The sequence below is a fragment of the Microcaecilia unicolor genome, chromosome 9 (genome assembly GCF_901765095.1).
Source record: "Microcaecilia unicolor chromosome 9, aMicUni1.1, whole genome shotgun sequence".
NCBI classification, from domain to species: Eukaryota; Metazoa; Chordata; class Amphibia; order Gymnophiona; family Siphonopidae; genus Microcaecilia; species Microcaecilia unicolor.
In genome coordinates, this window is record NC_044039.1 from 57,254,499 (window position 1) to 57,271,428 (window position 16,930).

The 16,930-nt window shown below is 44.3% G+C and overlaps 1 protein-coding gene across 4 annotated transcripts in view; it reads right to left on the reverse strand.

The window, feature by feature from the left end:
• Nucleotides 1-16,930, reverse strand: part of RESF1 (retroelement silencing factor 1) — a 130,758-nt gene that overhangs the window by 52,160 nt on the left and 61,668 nt on the right. For all 4 annotated transcript variants that reach the window (XM_030215490.1, XM_030215491.1, XM_030215494.1 and 1 more), the window contains one exon: nucleotides 9,544-15,124. In XM_030215490.1, coding sequence (XP_030071350.1) covers nucleotides 9,544-15,088 — 5,545 coding nt within the window. In that variant the 5' untranslated portion in view covers nucleotides 15,089-15,124. The remainder of the gene's footprint in view (nucleotides 1-9,543; nucleotides 15,125-16,930) is intronic.

Below are 16,930 nucleotides of genomic sequence, written 5' to 3' on the forward strand. Positions count from 1 at the left end.
CTAGCTTCTCTGACTGGGGGCATTAAGGCATAGTCTCTGGAACTCCTGGCCCTTTGGAGAGCAGATTCCACCACCATGAGGTAACTGGGGCTTATCAAATCCAGGTACATCATGTCGATGTTGGGCAGGACAGGGACCAACAGAGGAGGCTCTCAATTTCGGTTGAGGACTTCCTGTCGTACCTCGTGGAGAGGGACAGTCACAGCTTCCCTAGAAGGAGACTTGTAGTCCAGGACCTCAAGTATCTTGGCCCTGGGCTCGTCCTCAACCTCCAAACAAAATGGAATGGCATCAGCCATTTCCTTCACAAAAGAGGGAAATGAAAGGTTCTCCGAAGATTTTCTCCTTTCAAGTGGAGGGGAGGGTTCAGAGGGGATGCTATAAGACTCATCCCACGAAAAGTACCTTGGATCCAACTCCCATAAGCGTTCCTCATTGGTGTCAGAAAGCAACTCCTCATGGGCCTGAGACCAAGCCTGCCTCAACCTAGAAGCGCCATGCCCTTGAGAGGGGCACTGAGAAGTCCGCTCCTGTGGCAGTCGACACCGGAGCTGCATGCGACTCGGAAATCAGAGACCGCACCGCAGGATGGGGGCCAAGCGGGGCCACGAGAAGTAGGCGCAAGCATCCCCAATACAGATGCACACCATTGCAAGAGGCCAACCAGCAGCTCAGGAAGCAGGCCCAGATAAGATCATCAAGGGCCAACACCGGGAAAGGCTGGGGTGCTGGCTCCGAGACAGGTTGCAGAACTGACGGGGCTGAGACAAGAGGCTGGTCCTGGCTAGTAGGAGTCTGGCACATCAGTACCTCCTGGCTAGAGGGGGTGCAATCCTTCCGGCGCCAACTCTTCCCTTGATGTTGCACCATGTGTCGAGGATAACTGATGCTTCTTGGCCTTTGCCTGAAGCTCGGCATAGAGGATCCTTGGTGCTGACAAGGACGTCAAATGTAGCTTCAGGGTTGGGTCTGACACTGGACGGTCTCGGGAGTCTGCCCAGCAGTCGGCATCAAGTCAGGTGGAGCACTCAACGCACCACTGTTCCCAGTGTCCATGGGTCTTGCAGCAGCTATGCGGACAGACACTCCCAATTCCAGTGCAGCCTCCAACATCGATGCCAACACTGCCAAGATTAATGCTGAGGAATAGGACTTGGCTCCAAAATGTTTCTCGCATGGTGGAGTGGCTCCTGTACTCCACAAAGCTCTTTTTTAAAAGTCTGTTACAAGCTCCGGACTGGGCAACGCGGGATCGCATTACCTAATTGTGAGAATTAATGGCCTGCTTATCCTTGGAGAACACTGAAATCCTTCTCCTGGGTGGTGACTCCTAACGTGCAATTTTGCATATAGTTTGGATTCTTCTGACCTTCATACATCACTTTGCAGTTACATTAAATGTCATCTGCCATTTGGATGCCCAGTCTCCTAGTCATAGAAGGTTCTCTTGCAATTTTTTTTTTTTTTTTTAGAATCTTCTGATTTAAACTTTGGATGACTATGGGGGGAGGAGTCAAGATGGTGGCCTGACTTGTGCGGCTCTCGTTTGGAGAAGAATTGAGGATCATTTCTTTTACTTTTATTCTACACTTTACCATATGCCCCATACTAAGCGGAAAAGGACGGTGAAAGGTCAACTGCCGCTGACCACAACTTCGTCCCCGATGCAACAAACCCTCCATCGATATGCAACAAGTTTTCCATCAGAGACCGGATTGTTGAGCCCTGCTGTTAGAGCCAACGGAGGAGTGACGGCTCAACTAGGGACAGAATTATCATTATCGCCACCGGATCTTAATCCACCACCATGCCCTGCAGAGAACCTGAAAGGTTTAGAGGAAGGCCTAGAGGAATCGGAAGTCGGTGTCTTCGAAGCCTTGGTCGGCAGATTTCTACCCCAGGCCGCAAAGGATGTGACCATGGAGCTAAACACTCCCATGGTGGCAACATTAGAGACTATTTGGGCAAAGATACAAAAATTGACTACAACAGTTACCAAAGCAGCCCAAGATACATCTCTCCTTGTGAGTAAAATTGAAGCTTTAACTCTGTCTATAGATAATGTTAAATAAGAATCATCTAACCAAATTAACTACAGAGGTTTCAAAATTAAAATCTACTTCTGAAGCATTGGTTAAAGACAAAATTATTACCTCTTGAAAAGTTGAGCAAATAGAAAACTTTAATACACGTTTAAACCTAAGAATCTTGAACTTTCCGATGACGGAAGGAATTAATGCAACTGATTTTTAAAAAAAAAATACTTAGTAGAGAATCTTCAATATACCTCCGCAGCAATTCCTCCATTAAACAAAGTTTATTACCTTCCATTACCTTTACAACCGGAAAAGGGATCCGAGGGTACTGAATGTTTACCTTTAATTAAGGTTCCTGAACTCGGAATATAAGATATTTTGGCTTTACTTGAAGAATCAATATCAGAAGTGAAGAAACGGTGAACTTTAATCGTATCGTTTGTATTTGAACAGGACTCAAACGCAGTATTGAAGTTACACTTTAGGAATTCGTTGACTTTTTGTGGTTCTAAGATATGGGTATTTCCGGATGTTACTAAAACAACACAAGAATGAAGGAAAAAAGGTTCTGGCTCTCAGGGAAGAGACTAAGGCATTAGGAGCCTCATTCCTATTAGCATATCCGTGCAAATGCCTTATAAGATTCTTGGGCAACAAATATGTATTTTTTTGAACCAGAACAACTTCGAACTTTTCTGGAAATGAAAAAAGTGACTAAATAGTCTTTATGTATGAATGTTAACTGATTAAGTAATTGATAAAGATGGAAAACTCAGGCTAGACATTTTTCATTATTGAAGTACTTTCTTTTTCTTCTCTCTTTAAATATTGATCTCCTCATCTAATATACTCCTTCCCCCTTTTCGTGGTCTAAGAGAGCATAACAACTTAGTAATGTATAAATTCTTACTGTATACTATTCTCTGTATTGCAATATGCAAGTTAATCTTGTAATGTTAAAATAAATATCAATAAATAAAACTCTGGATAACTCATCAGCAAATTTGATCACCTTACTCATGTGTTTACAGATCATTTATAAATATGATAAAAAGCAATGGTCCCGACACAGATGTCTATGGCACCCTATTTATCCTTCTCCATTGAGAACACTATTGTTTTTTATAGTAACAGGTTAAGCCAAAACAGGACATTGCCTCCTAAACCATTACGTTTTAATTCCCTCAGGAGTCGTTTATGAGGTACTTTGTCAAATGTCATCTGCAAATCCATGCACAGAATATCAACTGGCTCACTTTTATTCACAAGGTTATTCACACCTTGCTTTAATTTTTCTTCATCAAACTAAACATGCCCCCAGGAATGCCTCCTCTAAATGAGTTTAAAAATATATATGAAACACGCCTATGGAAGTACTTTTCAAATACCTAATTTGTATATGTTAAGTTACAATATATTTGCATAAATGGCTTTGAAAATTGCCCTAAAAAAATCTTGGGATAAAATAAAGCTTCTGAAAGATCCTAGTACCTTTTAAGAGAAGGTAAAATTATGTATCATACCTGATAATTTTCTTTCCATTAATCATAGCTGATCAATCCATAGACTGGTGGGTTGTGTCCATCTACCAGCAGGTGGAGATAGAGAGCAATCCTTTTGCCTCCCTATATGTGGTCATGTGCTGCCGGAAACTCCTCAGTATGTCGATATCCAAGCTCCATCCGCAGGACTCAGCACTTAGAGAATTACACCCACAAAGGGACACTCTGCCCAGCTCACCACCGCCGAAACGGGGGAGGGGAATTAACCCAGCTCATCCCCACACAAGTGGGGGAGGGGAATACGTCCAGCTCATCCCCGCGGAGCGGGGGAGGGACACCACACCCGCTGATGCGGGGGGATCTGGCTTATCCTGCAACCGCAACCATGGGAGGAGCTGACTGACCCTAACACCGCCGAAGTGGGAGGGGTACAAAGCTGCCCTACTGCCACACGAAGCGGGAGGGAGCGCCGGCAGAATTTATGTCTCAATCCAGCCCCGTAAAACGGAGGGGAGAGGAATGCAGCAGCTCACTGTAACACAAATTCGTCTCAACTCTTGAAGAATCCATTGAAAAACTTGAACACGAAGTCCTCCTGAACAGGAACTGAAGACTAAACTTGAACCTGAAATGTAACCAGAATATAAACAATACAGATATCTGGGAGGGGCTATGGATTGATCAGCTATGATTAATGGAAAGAAAATTATCAGGTATGATACATAATTTTACCTTCCATATCATCATGCTGATCAATCCATAGACTGGTGGGATGTACCGAAGCAGTACTCACCCAGGGCGGGACATTGAAATCCCTGACCGCAACACTGAAGCTCCAAACCGGGCCTCCGCCCGAGCAGCCACAGCCAAGCGGTAATGCCTGGAGAAGGTATGGGCCGATGCCCAAGTTGCCGCCTTGCAAATCTCTTCCAAGGAGACGGACCCGGCATCTGCCATCGAGGCATCCTGAGCTCTAGTGGAGTGAGCCTTCAGCTGGATAGGCGGCACCTTCCCCGCGGCCACATAAGCCGCTGCAATGGCTTCCTTGACCCATCTTGCCACTGTAGGCTTAGAAGCCTGCAGACCCTTACGAGGACCTGCAAACAGGACAAACAGATGATCCGATTTCCGGAAATCATTGGTCACTTCCAAGTATCTGATGATGACTCGTCTCACATCCAGATATTTGAGAGCAGAGTATTCCTCTGGGTAGTCCTCCCTACGAAAGGAAGGGAGACAGAGCTGCTGATTCACATGGAAGCGAGAAACAATCTTGGGCAGGAAGGAAGGCACTGTGCGAATAGTCACTCCTGCCTCAGTGAACTGCAGAAAAGGCTCTCGACATGAGAGTGCCTGGAGCTCGGAAACTCTTCTGGCTGAAGTGATAGCCACCAAAAAGACTGCTTTCAACGTCAGGTCTTTCAGAGATGCCCTAGACAAGGGCTCAAAAGGCAGCTTCTGCAAGGCTCTTAGCACCAGGTTGAGATTCCACGCAGGCACCACTGAGTGCAGAGGAGGGCGCAGGTGATTAACTCCCTTGAGAAAGTGCACCACATCTGGCTGCGAAGCCAGGGAAGCACCCTTCAGGCGGCCCCTGAAGCAAGCCAGAGCCGCTACCTGGACTTTAAGGGAACTGAGCGACAGGCCTTTCTCCAGACCTTTTTGCAGGAACGCCAACACTGAAGAAATTGGAGCAGTGAAGGGAGAAAGTGAGCCTGCTTCACACCACGCTGTTAAGGTATGCCAAACCCTGGCGTAAGCAGTAGAAGTAGAGCGCTTCCTCGCTCTCAGCATAGTGGCGATGACCTTGTCTGAGTAGCCCTTCTTCCTCAGACGCTGCCGCTCAATAGCCAGGCCGTAAGACCAAAGGGGGAGGGATCCTCCATCACCACGGGACCCTGATGTAACAGGCCCTGCTCCACTGGCAGCCGCAGAGGATCGTCGACTGAGAGCCTGATCAAGTCCGCATACCAGGGACGTCTGGGCCAGTCCGGACCCACCAGGATTACCCGGCCCGGATGCTTTGCCACCCGGTCTAGCACCCTGCCCAACATGGGCCAGGGCGGGAACACATAGAGAAGCTCTTGTGTCGGCCACTGTTGGAGAAGAGCATCTACTCCCAGGGATCGAGGGTCCCGTCCTCTGCTGAAAAAGCGCGGCACTTGGCAATTGGCCGATGACGCCATCAGATCTAGGCTCGGCTGGCCCTAGCACTTCGTGATGTCCAAGAACGCCTGAGCAGATAGCTGCCACTCTCCGGGCTCCAAGGTATGGCGACTGAGAAAGTCCGCCTTGACATTCATGCCTCCGGCAATGTGGGCCGCTGACAGCTGTTCCAGGTTCGCTTCCGCCCACTGGCATAGATTCATGGCCTCCTTGGCTAGAGGGGCGCTCTTGGTACCTCCCTGGCGGTTGACATAGGCCACAGCCGTGGCATTGTCCGACAGGACCCGTACTGGCTTCAACACCAGTACCGGGAGAAACTCCAAAAGCGCCAACCGAATGGCTCTGAGTTCCAGGAGGTTGATAGACCACTTTGCCTCTGCAGGAGACCAGAGCCCCTGCGCTGTCCTTCCCAAGCAGTGGGCTCCCCAGCCCGACAAAGAGCCGTCCGTCGTGACGACAATCCACTCCGGGGTCACCAGAGGCATTCCTGCAGACAACTTGTCTGTCTGCATCCACCAGCTCAGCGCCTTGCGCACTGCTGGGTCCAAGGGAAGGCGCACAGCATAATCCTCCGACATCGGAGTCCAGCGCTGCAGCAGAGAGAGTTGTAGTGGTCTCATATGAGCCCTGGCCCAGGGCACTACTTCCATCGTGGCCGTCATAGAGCCCAACAGCTGCACATAGTCCCAAGCCCGAAGAGGAGAGGCTACTAGGAACTGGTCCACCTGAGCCTGAAGTTTGACAATCCGATTGTCTGGCAGGAACACTCTGCCCACTTGGGTGTCGAATCAAACTCCCAGATACTCCAGGGACTGAGTCAGGCGCAGCTGGCTCTTCTCCCAGTTGATGATCCACCCCAGGGAGCTCAAAAGAGCAACCACCCGGTCCATAGCTTTGCCGCACTCTGCATAAGAGGGGGCTCGGATCAACCAGTCGTCCAGATAAGGATGGACTTGTACTCCTTCCTTTCGCAGGAAGGCCGCGATGACCACCATTACTTTGGAGAAGGTCCACGGAGCAGTAGCCAACCCGAAAGGGAGGGCTCTGAACTGGAAGTGTCGGCCCAGGACTGCAAAACGCAGAAAGCGTTGATGAGGAGGCCAGATGGGAATATGCAGGTACGCTTCCTTGATGTCCAAGGAAGCCAAGAACTCTCCTGCCTTCACTGCCGCTATCACAGAGCGGAGAGTCTCCATGCGAAAGTGCCGCACTTTCAAGGCCCGATTGACCCCTTTGAGGTCGAGGATAGGCCGGACAGAACCTCCTTTCTTTGGTACCACAAAGTAAATGGAGTAACGTCCCTTGCCAATCTGATTTTCTGGCACCGGAACGACCGCACCCAGGCGTATCAGGTTGTCCAAGGTCTGCTGCACTGCCACAGCTTTGACCGGAGACTTGCAGGGAGAGAGTACAAACCCGTCTCTTAAGGGTCGGCAGAACTCTAACTTGTAGCCGTCTCTGATGACTTCCAGCACCCAAGCGTCTGAAGTTACTCTGGTCCACTCGCCCAGAAACGAGGACAGGCGTCCTCCAACCTGCACTGGGCCCTGGACCAGGACCCCGTCATTGGGTACGAGACCCTGGGGGAGGACCGGAGGGCGTACCTCCGGGACGGCGGTCTCCGCGAAAGGAATGCTGCTTGGGGGAGTTCCTTTTGAAGGAAGAGGGGGCAGAGGAGCCCGACTTGCCCGGGCGGTACCGACGGGCTTCCTGAAACCGTCCTCTGGAGATACCGGGGCGAGCACTGGCCCGAGCCCTGACCTCTGGTAACCTCTTGCCCTTAGACGTGCCGAGATCGGTCACGATTTTGTCCAGCTCGACCCCAAAGAGCAGCTTGCCTTTAAAAGGCAACTTAGCGAGGCGGGACTTAGAGGCGTGGTCCGCAGACCAATGTTTCAGCCAAAGCCAGCGCTGCACAGAGACTGTCTGAGCCATGCCTTTAACCGAGGCTCTCAAGACATCATTACAGTAAGTCTGCCAAATAAGCCAAGCCCGATTCCAGGGCCGGCCAGTCAGCCCTCAAGGAAGGATCCGAGTGGGAAGCCCGCTGCACCATCGTCAGGCACGCCCTGGCCACATAGGAGCCGCAAACTGAGGCCTGCAAACTTAAGGCAGCCGCCTCGAAGAACGACCTTAAAGCCGCTTCCAATCTTCTGTCTTGGGCGTCCTTTAGTGCCGTGCCACCTTCCACCGGCAACGCCGTTTTCTTAGTCACCGCAGTGATTAAAGAATCCACGGTAGGCCAAATAAAGGCCTCACGTTCACTTTCAGGCAAAGGATAGAGGCGGGACATAGCCCTAGCCACTTTGAGGCTCGCTTCCGGGACATCCCATTGAGCCGAAATTAAGGTGTGCATGGCATCATGCACGTGGAAGGTTCTAGGCGGGCGCTTCGTCCCCAGCATAATGGCAGAGCCAACAGGGGCTGAGGGAGAGAGGTCCTCTGGCGAGGAAATCTTCAAAATGCTCATGGCCTGCAGTAACAGGTTGGGCAAATCCTCTGAGCGAAAGATCCGCGCTGCAGAGGGGTCATCCGCTCCATCCGAGCGGGAATCCGTCTCCTCCAAGGAATCCCCAAAGGACCGTTGGGAGAACTCAGATACGCTGCCCTCATCTACATCAGAGGAAACAGCGTCCTCTAAAGCCTGGGAATCCACCCGAGGGCGTTTACTTCCGGGGGCCTCAACCCCATTATCGGACAAGGGAGAAGGGGCAGCATTTTGCATAAGGAAGGCCTGATGCAGCAGCAAAATAAACTCGGGGGAGAAACCCCCCAGACTGTGAATTTCAGCAGCCTGGGCCACAGCCCTAGACGCACCCTCAACCGGCGCTCGCAAGAGCGGGGGAGCAACATGCTGCACATCCAAGATGGCGTCCGGCGCGACACTCCGCGAAGGAGCCGCGCGGGAAGAACGGCGCGTAACTTTAGCCGCTTTTTTGCCATCGCCCAAATCAAGGGCGGCCATGGCATGAACGTCTCCCAGCTCAAGGGCGGCCCAAGAAGAAGCCGTCCAAGCAGAGTGGCCGGCCAAGATGGCGGAGGCGAGCAGCGGGGGATGGGCGTTTATGGCGGGAAAAACCGCCGCGCCGGAGGAAGACCCGGGACACTGACCAGCCTCCAAACTGACACCCACCAAGGGCGAATCAGACTTTAAAACCCCCGCATCCCCGCTAGAAGCGCACACGCGGTCCGGGGAGCGATTCTTCGCGCCTTCGCCCTCCGACGCCATAGGCCACGTGGAGATCAATCGGGGAACCCCCTGCCCGCTATAAAAAGGTAAAAATTACCTGCTTCTCGCTCCGAGCTGTAACGACCTGGTGTCCCAGTGAGTAGCTGCAATAAACGTTTAAATAAACGTTGAAATAAACGCCCTTAAAGACGTCCAAAAATTTTTTTTTTTTTTTTTTTAACGGAGCCAGCGGGAGGGGGTAGAAAAGGAGGGACCTGGCGCCACCAGGTTTGCACTTGCTCAAGAAGAGCCCTCAACCCCAGGCACTCAACAAAACCTAAAAATTAGGCTTGGAGGCCTAGCCAGAGCTGCTGCTGTGTGTGACCACCACCTGCTGAGATAGAGAACATACTGAGGAGTTTCCGGCAGCACATGACCACATATAGGGAGGCAAAAGGATTGCTTTCTATCTCCACCTGCTGGTAGATGGACACAACCCACCAGTCTATGGATTGATCAGCATGATGATATGGAATTACATTTTAAATTACAACCAAGATTTTGTTGAACAACTCGTATCAGTATGTAGCAAGTAAACAGCATTAATAGAGGCTGACTAGTATTGCTTTAAACAAAGAATAGTGGAAGAAAAAAAAACTGGGAACTGTACCTTCAACTGGACATTTCTGTTTCTCTTCAAATGTTTTGAAACTTGATCTATCATCCACATTCTTTTGCTGAAACAAAGACTCCGGGCACAATTTAAATTCCAACATGTTTTGTTTATCACTTCTGGGATGCTCTAAAAAGGGAATTTTGTTTTTTTTCAACTTAAAAGCATGGTCTGCCTTCTTCCTACATTCAGAATACCCAGATGAAAATTTCAAGTCAAGTTTTGTAAGGCTTATGCTTTCCTGTGCTGTACACTTGAATGATACTCTATTCAGGTAACTCTTATCCGTTTCTCTTTGAGCTCTTTCTTTAATTGAAATCTTCTTGAATGTCTCTCTTTTATTCGGATGAGACACATGCCTATGTTTATCCAAACTCTTATGCTTTGACCAATTTTCATTGTTTCGTGGAATGCTTGTCTCAATTTTATTTAAATTATAAGTTGTAAACTGATCAGAACAGGGAGGCTGTTTTGTTGGGTTATAGGTGTTATTGTCCAACACATTTTGGCATGTCAACAAATTTTCTCCTGGGGTATTATTGCCGTTGCATTGGTGACATTTTTCTGAATTAACTTGTGTCTTCTCATTTTGCCCTGAATGTTGAGGTTGATTGATTTTATTCAGTATAGTTTCTTCAGTCACCTGTGTTATGTTTTGCTTAGCATTTTCTCTCTGCTTTCGTCTTTCCAGGTATTCACCTATACTCAAGACTCTCTTTGGTTTCGGCTGCAAATTTTCATTCTGATTTGGGAAATTTAAATTAACATTGTTTACTTGAGTTATGATTGCATTACAGCAAGGGTCCTTTTCTTTACTTACATGACTGTTTTCTTTGGTAACAGCATTTTTTTCCACTAGACATTGCTTTTCTTTATTTGCACATATTTCACCTGCTGCAAGCATCTGTTCCGTTTTTGGGGAATCCTTTTCTTTATTTGCAGTACCTTTTCCTGTCACAGATGTAGAACATTCTTGAAAGGAATCCTGTGCTAGTTTGGTGGCCAAGTTAACTCCATTTGTACTACTTATATTGAAATCCAGTTCCTTAGCTTTCGTCGTTCTTTCTTTGTGAGAATGAGACGTTTTTGATGATTTAACTTCAGGTTTCACACTTCTGGACTTTAAGAAAGATGTTTGAACAATCAGTTTTTCTCTTTTCTTTTCTGAAGATATGGTGGTGGCATGACGTTTTCTCTTTACTGATAATTTATCCAATGCAGATTTCTGCTCTTTTACTGGAAAATCAGCTTCTATAGGCAGTTTTTTGGTTAGGGTTCTATTTTCATGAGTATTTTTATTACATATGAATTTCTGTGAATCTTCTAAATCTTTTACATGATGTTTGAAACTATCCTGCTCTATACATTTTTCTTCTTTCATAGTGTTACTTTTGCTTGAATTTAAATCCTGGTTATGTTTAACTTTATCAGGCTCCTTTTCTTTAAGAGTTATGCTACACATGTTCATTTCTTTATCAAGTGAGGAAATGCTTTCAGGTTTCATAACCTTATTTTCCAACAAACTATCAGCCTTTGTTAGAACAGATGTTCTACCAGCATCAATGTTTGCCACTTTAGGATGCGATTCCTTGAGGATACGTACACTTCTTGCTTCAGAACATTCACATTTTGGCCCTCCTCTATAAATAGAGGAAATCCAACTAAACAAACAACAAAATTTTTTATTAGAACTGGTATTTTTACCTTCGCTCTCTGTTACCAACATACTGTTCTTGTGAGGGCTTACTATGACTTTTGGGTCGGCAGTTAAAGATTCCTTTTGACTATAATTCTCTGCTGTGCTGGAAGGCTGAGCTGCCAAATCAGGAAAAAATTTACTCATTTGTTCGGAATTCAATAGTGTAATTTGTATTTGAGTTTCAGAATCCTCTCTCTCAAGATCGTCAAGACTGGGAGTACCGATGACAGCTCCTTCATCTGGTTCTTTCATACTCTCATCAAGAGAACAGCTTTTTACAGAGTTCTGTTTTTTGGTCATACACTTTTTAATTACAGCTGGTAAAATTTGGATACCAAAAGGAAACTCTCTTACAAGATCAGAAAGTTGATCATCCGAACATTGTGCTGAGATTGTTCCATCAGAACAAGTATTTTCTTTTTTTGTTTGAGTAAGAACATCAACTGCCAATCCTTTGGGGTTCACACCTTTACTGTCAGAACTGCTATTCTCTCCTTCACTAGTAATTTCAGACTGGCTTTCTGAATCAATCAATTCCTGATCAAAGGTCACCTTTTCTCTACACATGTCTGATTGGCTTAAGTCTGGTTCACTATTGTGTTCTGAGGAAGACAGAATACTTGTATTTTCCAAATCAGTACCATTTCCATGTTTGTTCACAGGACATCCAGAAGCAATATCCAGTGACGAGTTTGATTTTTCGGTAGTGGTATCTTTTCCTACTGGAACACTAGACAACAGTTTAGACCTTTTTCCTTCAGAAAGAGAGACTTCTGGTTCACATACCTTTCTAATTATATTTGAGTCTTGCTCATGTTTTTTATATGAAATCATTTCTTCTGATACAACCTTAGAAATTCTTTCTGGCTGTTCTAAACAAATAGTATTAAAAATTTTAGAAATTTGTGAATTATAAAATGAATTTCCTTCAACTAATGAACAAATATCAGAAATTTGGAATGGTTCGTCATCTGTGGAAATTACAGCTCTACCAGAGTTCAAGTCCTGCTTGCCAAGCCAACACTCTTCTTGACACTCCAGATTTGAAGTTTTCATATGGGTTTGAGATACAGGAGACTTAAAGCCTTCTAAATTTAGGTTCGTTGTAGTCATGTTCAAAACTGATTGTCCATTCTCACTTTGATTCACATTACTAAAACAATCTGAAATTTCTGTCACTTCAGTCTTTTTCTCAGATGTTGGCTGTACACCTGCAGTTTTTGAAAGCTGCACATTAATTTTAGATGGAGAAGTAGCTGGTGTTTCCAACACATCAATGTCAGCCATAGTTGAAACATCTACCATTATTTTTTGCTTAGTGTCTGCAGGCAAGGTACATATATTGCTTTCTTGAAGGCCTGGATACTTTTCTAAATTTAAAGATACTAGGTTTTCTTGTTCTTTAATAGGACTTTTTGCCTTTGAAAGTATTAAAGGAGAAACTATGGCAACTTGAGGTTCAAAACCTTTTGTCAAATTAGTACCTGAAGTTTCACGTTTTTGTACAACAGTATCACCCACAGATGTGTTTATATTATTCACAGTAGTTTTTTGGTCATCCACATATACTGGATTTGTTGTACTTTCGAACAAAGAAACTGTATGTTTCTCAGCTGAAGTTTGATTTGATGCTCCATTTGTATCGAGCCTGTTTTGGGGTTCACATTCTCTGGAAGGATTTTCCCACAATGCAAGGCATGATGTTAACACTTCCATAGTACAACTATTGTTCTCTATTTTGCTGAATGAATTTTTGGTTTCTGAAGATACATCTTTAACAGTTCTCAACATATCTTGGTTTACTACTAAATAGTTTGTATCAGAACCATTGCTTAGATTTTTAGTGTTTTTGTCAGATGACCAAGATTCAAGATTTTCAGTCTGCAGAAATACATCAAAATTCGCTAAACTGACATTCTGATTACTCTCTCTTTTACTTTCTGTCACTGCTGAACATGTATTGGAAAGATTTACTTTAGAAATTAAATTGTTTCCTTCATTCTGATGGTGGTTAGACTGCAACTCACTCCCAGAGATATATGAAACTTCTTTTCTAATTAAGTGTTTTGTATCAGCTTGATTCAAAATTGAAGAGGCCACCCTCTGTTCAAAGTTGCTTTTACCATAACTCTTCTCGGAATCATTCTGTTGGCTGCCAGATGTATTCAACTCTGTTTGGAATTTCAATCCGGTCCAATTAGTCTGAAATAATGTAGGAGCTCCTTGATCAATCTGTTGGTCACTCTCAGTACCATTTATTCCTTGAGGGCTAGAATTCTTTGTCCGAGTATTGCCACTTCTTTCTTCAGATTTACTTTGAAGCACTGGCAGTTGTTTTTGTCTAGCTTTATTTACTATTGCAGAAATTTTCTGTTTTGCAGCTGTATGATGTGTTCTCGGTTTGTTTGACTGCTGGCTGCTTTTGTCTGGAGTAATTTGGTTGGCTGTCAATTCAGGTTGTACATGAGAAATATTAGTTTCATAATTTGTAGACTTCAAGAAAATCTCCCTTTTAAATCTGACGTTTTCCAGAAAGCTTATATAGTTTTCTCTCATTTTGATCAGTTTTCTAATGTCTTTAGCCAAGTCTTTTTTCATTATACTTGAACTCTGGGCATCTGCAAAAGGTGGCTGATTTGACAAATCACTACAGCTTGCAATTCCAAATGGCCCACCACCAGTGTAGCTGTGTTCAAATTCTTGCTTACTGTTGGCCACGTTTTGCAGTTCTACTCCATTGTGGCTCACATTTGATTCTGCATTTTTGTGATTTACAGATGAGGCTGTGTTTGAAGATTCATTTGATTTATTATAAAAACATAGTTTTGAAGATCCATTCATACTGCTCTGATTGCCATTAGGATTATTATTTTGTGGACAGACTTTTCTAAAGTAATCATTATTTGCATCAAATACAAAAAACTGTTGCTGATTCTGGGCATTTTCATTGGAAGCATACGTAAATTGTTCTTGAACATTTTGTACTGGTTGCATTGCACATCTGTCATATACAGAAGGTATTGCATGTGGTGGAGGTAGTGTTTTTTGTATATCTACATTCTGAGGTGGCACAAATTGCTGCGACTGAGATGACATAACTGAATTTGAACTTACCAAGGATGCAGGATGTACTTGTTTCTGGACATTCTTTACAGCAGATGGCATGGAAACATTTTGCTGCTGAAAATTTTCAAGTTGATTTATTGATTGATAGAGAGGAACTTTAGAACATTCTTCAGCAGGTACAGGTCTATGGCAGTTTTGTTGCTGTCCCCAAATTAACTGAGCTGTCTTAGGAGACATGTATTCCTGATCACTCTGATTAGGTGTAAAGCTTCCTGTGGAAGAACTATGTTGTAGCACATAACTATATGGTATTCTATACTGATGTGATGGTGCAAGCTGAAAGTTGGGTTTTACAGTATTTCCTGTGCTTTTTGCACTAGATGGTAAGACTGGCACATACCTTTGTGCAGCTCCTTTCAAATTCTTAATCTGTTCCACTGAATGTGTTGGAATATTCCCTTGCAAACATTTATTTCTTTCTGAATACTGAAAGTTAATGTCACTTGATGACACAGCAGATGGTATTGGTTCTGAATGGCTATTAATTAGAATATTAATAAGATGTGATGACTTGGCAACTTCATTGCTATTGTTAGGGTATGAAAACTCCTCACAGTTTCTTGGACAGTAAGGAGGAGGATCCTGAGACAAATGTGGCAATGGTTTGTTTTGAGAAAAAGCAAATGAACTGGAAACGTTTTGTGACAAATAGCGTTGCTGTGCCCCAGAAAAGTTCATACTGCTGCCATTCTGTTCTGGTCTTCTATTCCAATCCATATTGTAAGCTTCTGTTTTATAGCTCTACTTGAAATTCTGAAATATTAAATGCAGAAAGCACAATTAAAATTAATGCATGCACTTTTCCATAAAATATACATATTTTAAGGATGTCTTACAAAAGGACAGAAAAATTGTGCACCTGGTCATACCTAAAAAATATCAGTTATATACTAAGAACAGTCATTACCTACATAAATCTAAAATAGGGATAAGATTTGATAAATTGATACATAAACTGATTGCATGCCTACTTAAAGACAGTAAGGAATCAAAATCAACTAAAGAGTGAAAACTTTTAAAGAACACAGACTAGTCAAAATTTTCCATAGATTGTTTTCTCCTGTGACAATTATTATTCTCCCCTTTCTCTCTCAGCATCCTTCTCTTCTGTAGCCTGACAGATGTTGCACTGAGGCTGTCAAGTTCATGCTCCTGTCTGATGCTATTTCTGACTAGTGCCTTCTTTCATCCTTAGAGCCTCTGCCCGGGCACCAAATTTATGTATACTAGACATGAAACTAAAACAGCATGGTTTCATAAAGTCTGAAGCATTCACAATGGAAAGTATAGAGAGAGAGAGAGAGAGAGAGAGAGAGAGAGAGAGAGAGTCATTCCGTGTCAAGTGGACCAATTTTAAAAGTCATCCCCACCTCACCATCTCAGATTTTGATGAAATTTGGTACATAGTTTCTTTATGATAAAAAACTAAGCTGTGCAAAATTTTAGTTCAAAAGACTAAAAACTGAAAGTTCTAGGGGACCTCAAGTAAAGGGCTGCAAAATGTCGCCTGAGCAAAAATGACATTTTGGGCCAACTTCCAGAAGCTGTAAAACTGGAAGTTTTAGTAGTACAAGGGGGATATTTGGAGAACCTGCACTACTTTTAGGGCTTAATGAACTGGCAAAACCCCATGTTCCTAGTCCTCTTACTTTTTGAATGGTTTAGGCTCAAACTTTCCCAAAAAAACGGCAAAAATCAATTTACAGCGATGTTGAGGCTGCTGTAGTTTCTAAACTAGTTGGCCTTTCAGGTTGATTTTTGGTAGGTGTACTAAATGCACGGCTGTAATGAGGCATTCCAATTTGCAGCACTTTACTTCAAGTTGAAAAATTATAAGCGTTCAAAGTTGGTATAAAAAGCATTTTTGCCCATTTTGAGCTATCTTTGATGCCCTTGATCTCCAGTGGGACAGCTTCAATATTCCTTCTTTGAGCACCATTAGAAAGAGCAGATTTCCTTCTATCAGAATATGTAGTTTTCATTTTGGAGTCTCTTCATATAAGGATTGCAAAAATGCCCTCAAATGTTTGCGGGCAGCAGCCTGTGATTTCTTCACTACACCCTTGATACAAGTGTAGTAAAAGTGATTCTTCTTTCAAAAAGCACCAATTTTTTAAAATAAAGAACACATTATGTTATAAAACTGTATTCAAGAAAACTAAAAAACAGGAATGTTTTTTAGGATGTGGAAGGATGAGGCCAGGTTTCATAACAGGTTTAAAGAAAACTGCAGTCAGTTAGGATGACCGACTTGGCCAATTATGATTGGTGGACCCTGTTGCAAGGCGTCTGAGTGTCTGTTGCTGGTGTTTCTTCACCCTTGCTACAGTTTGACCTCTTAGTGAACTATAGGCATCAAAGTAAGCCTAGCAACAGACACTCAGGAGCCAGGAGGTACCAGAAGCATACAATTGGGCAATGAAACAAACAATTCTGCCTTGCAACAGGGTTCACCAATCATAATTGGCCAAGTCTAACTGGCTAAAGAAGTTTTCTTTAAACATTATGTTATAAAACTGTGTTCAAGTAAACTAAAAAACAGGGTGGAAACCATTGTAT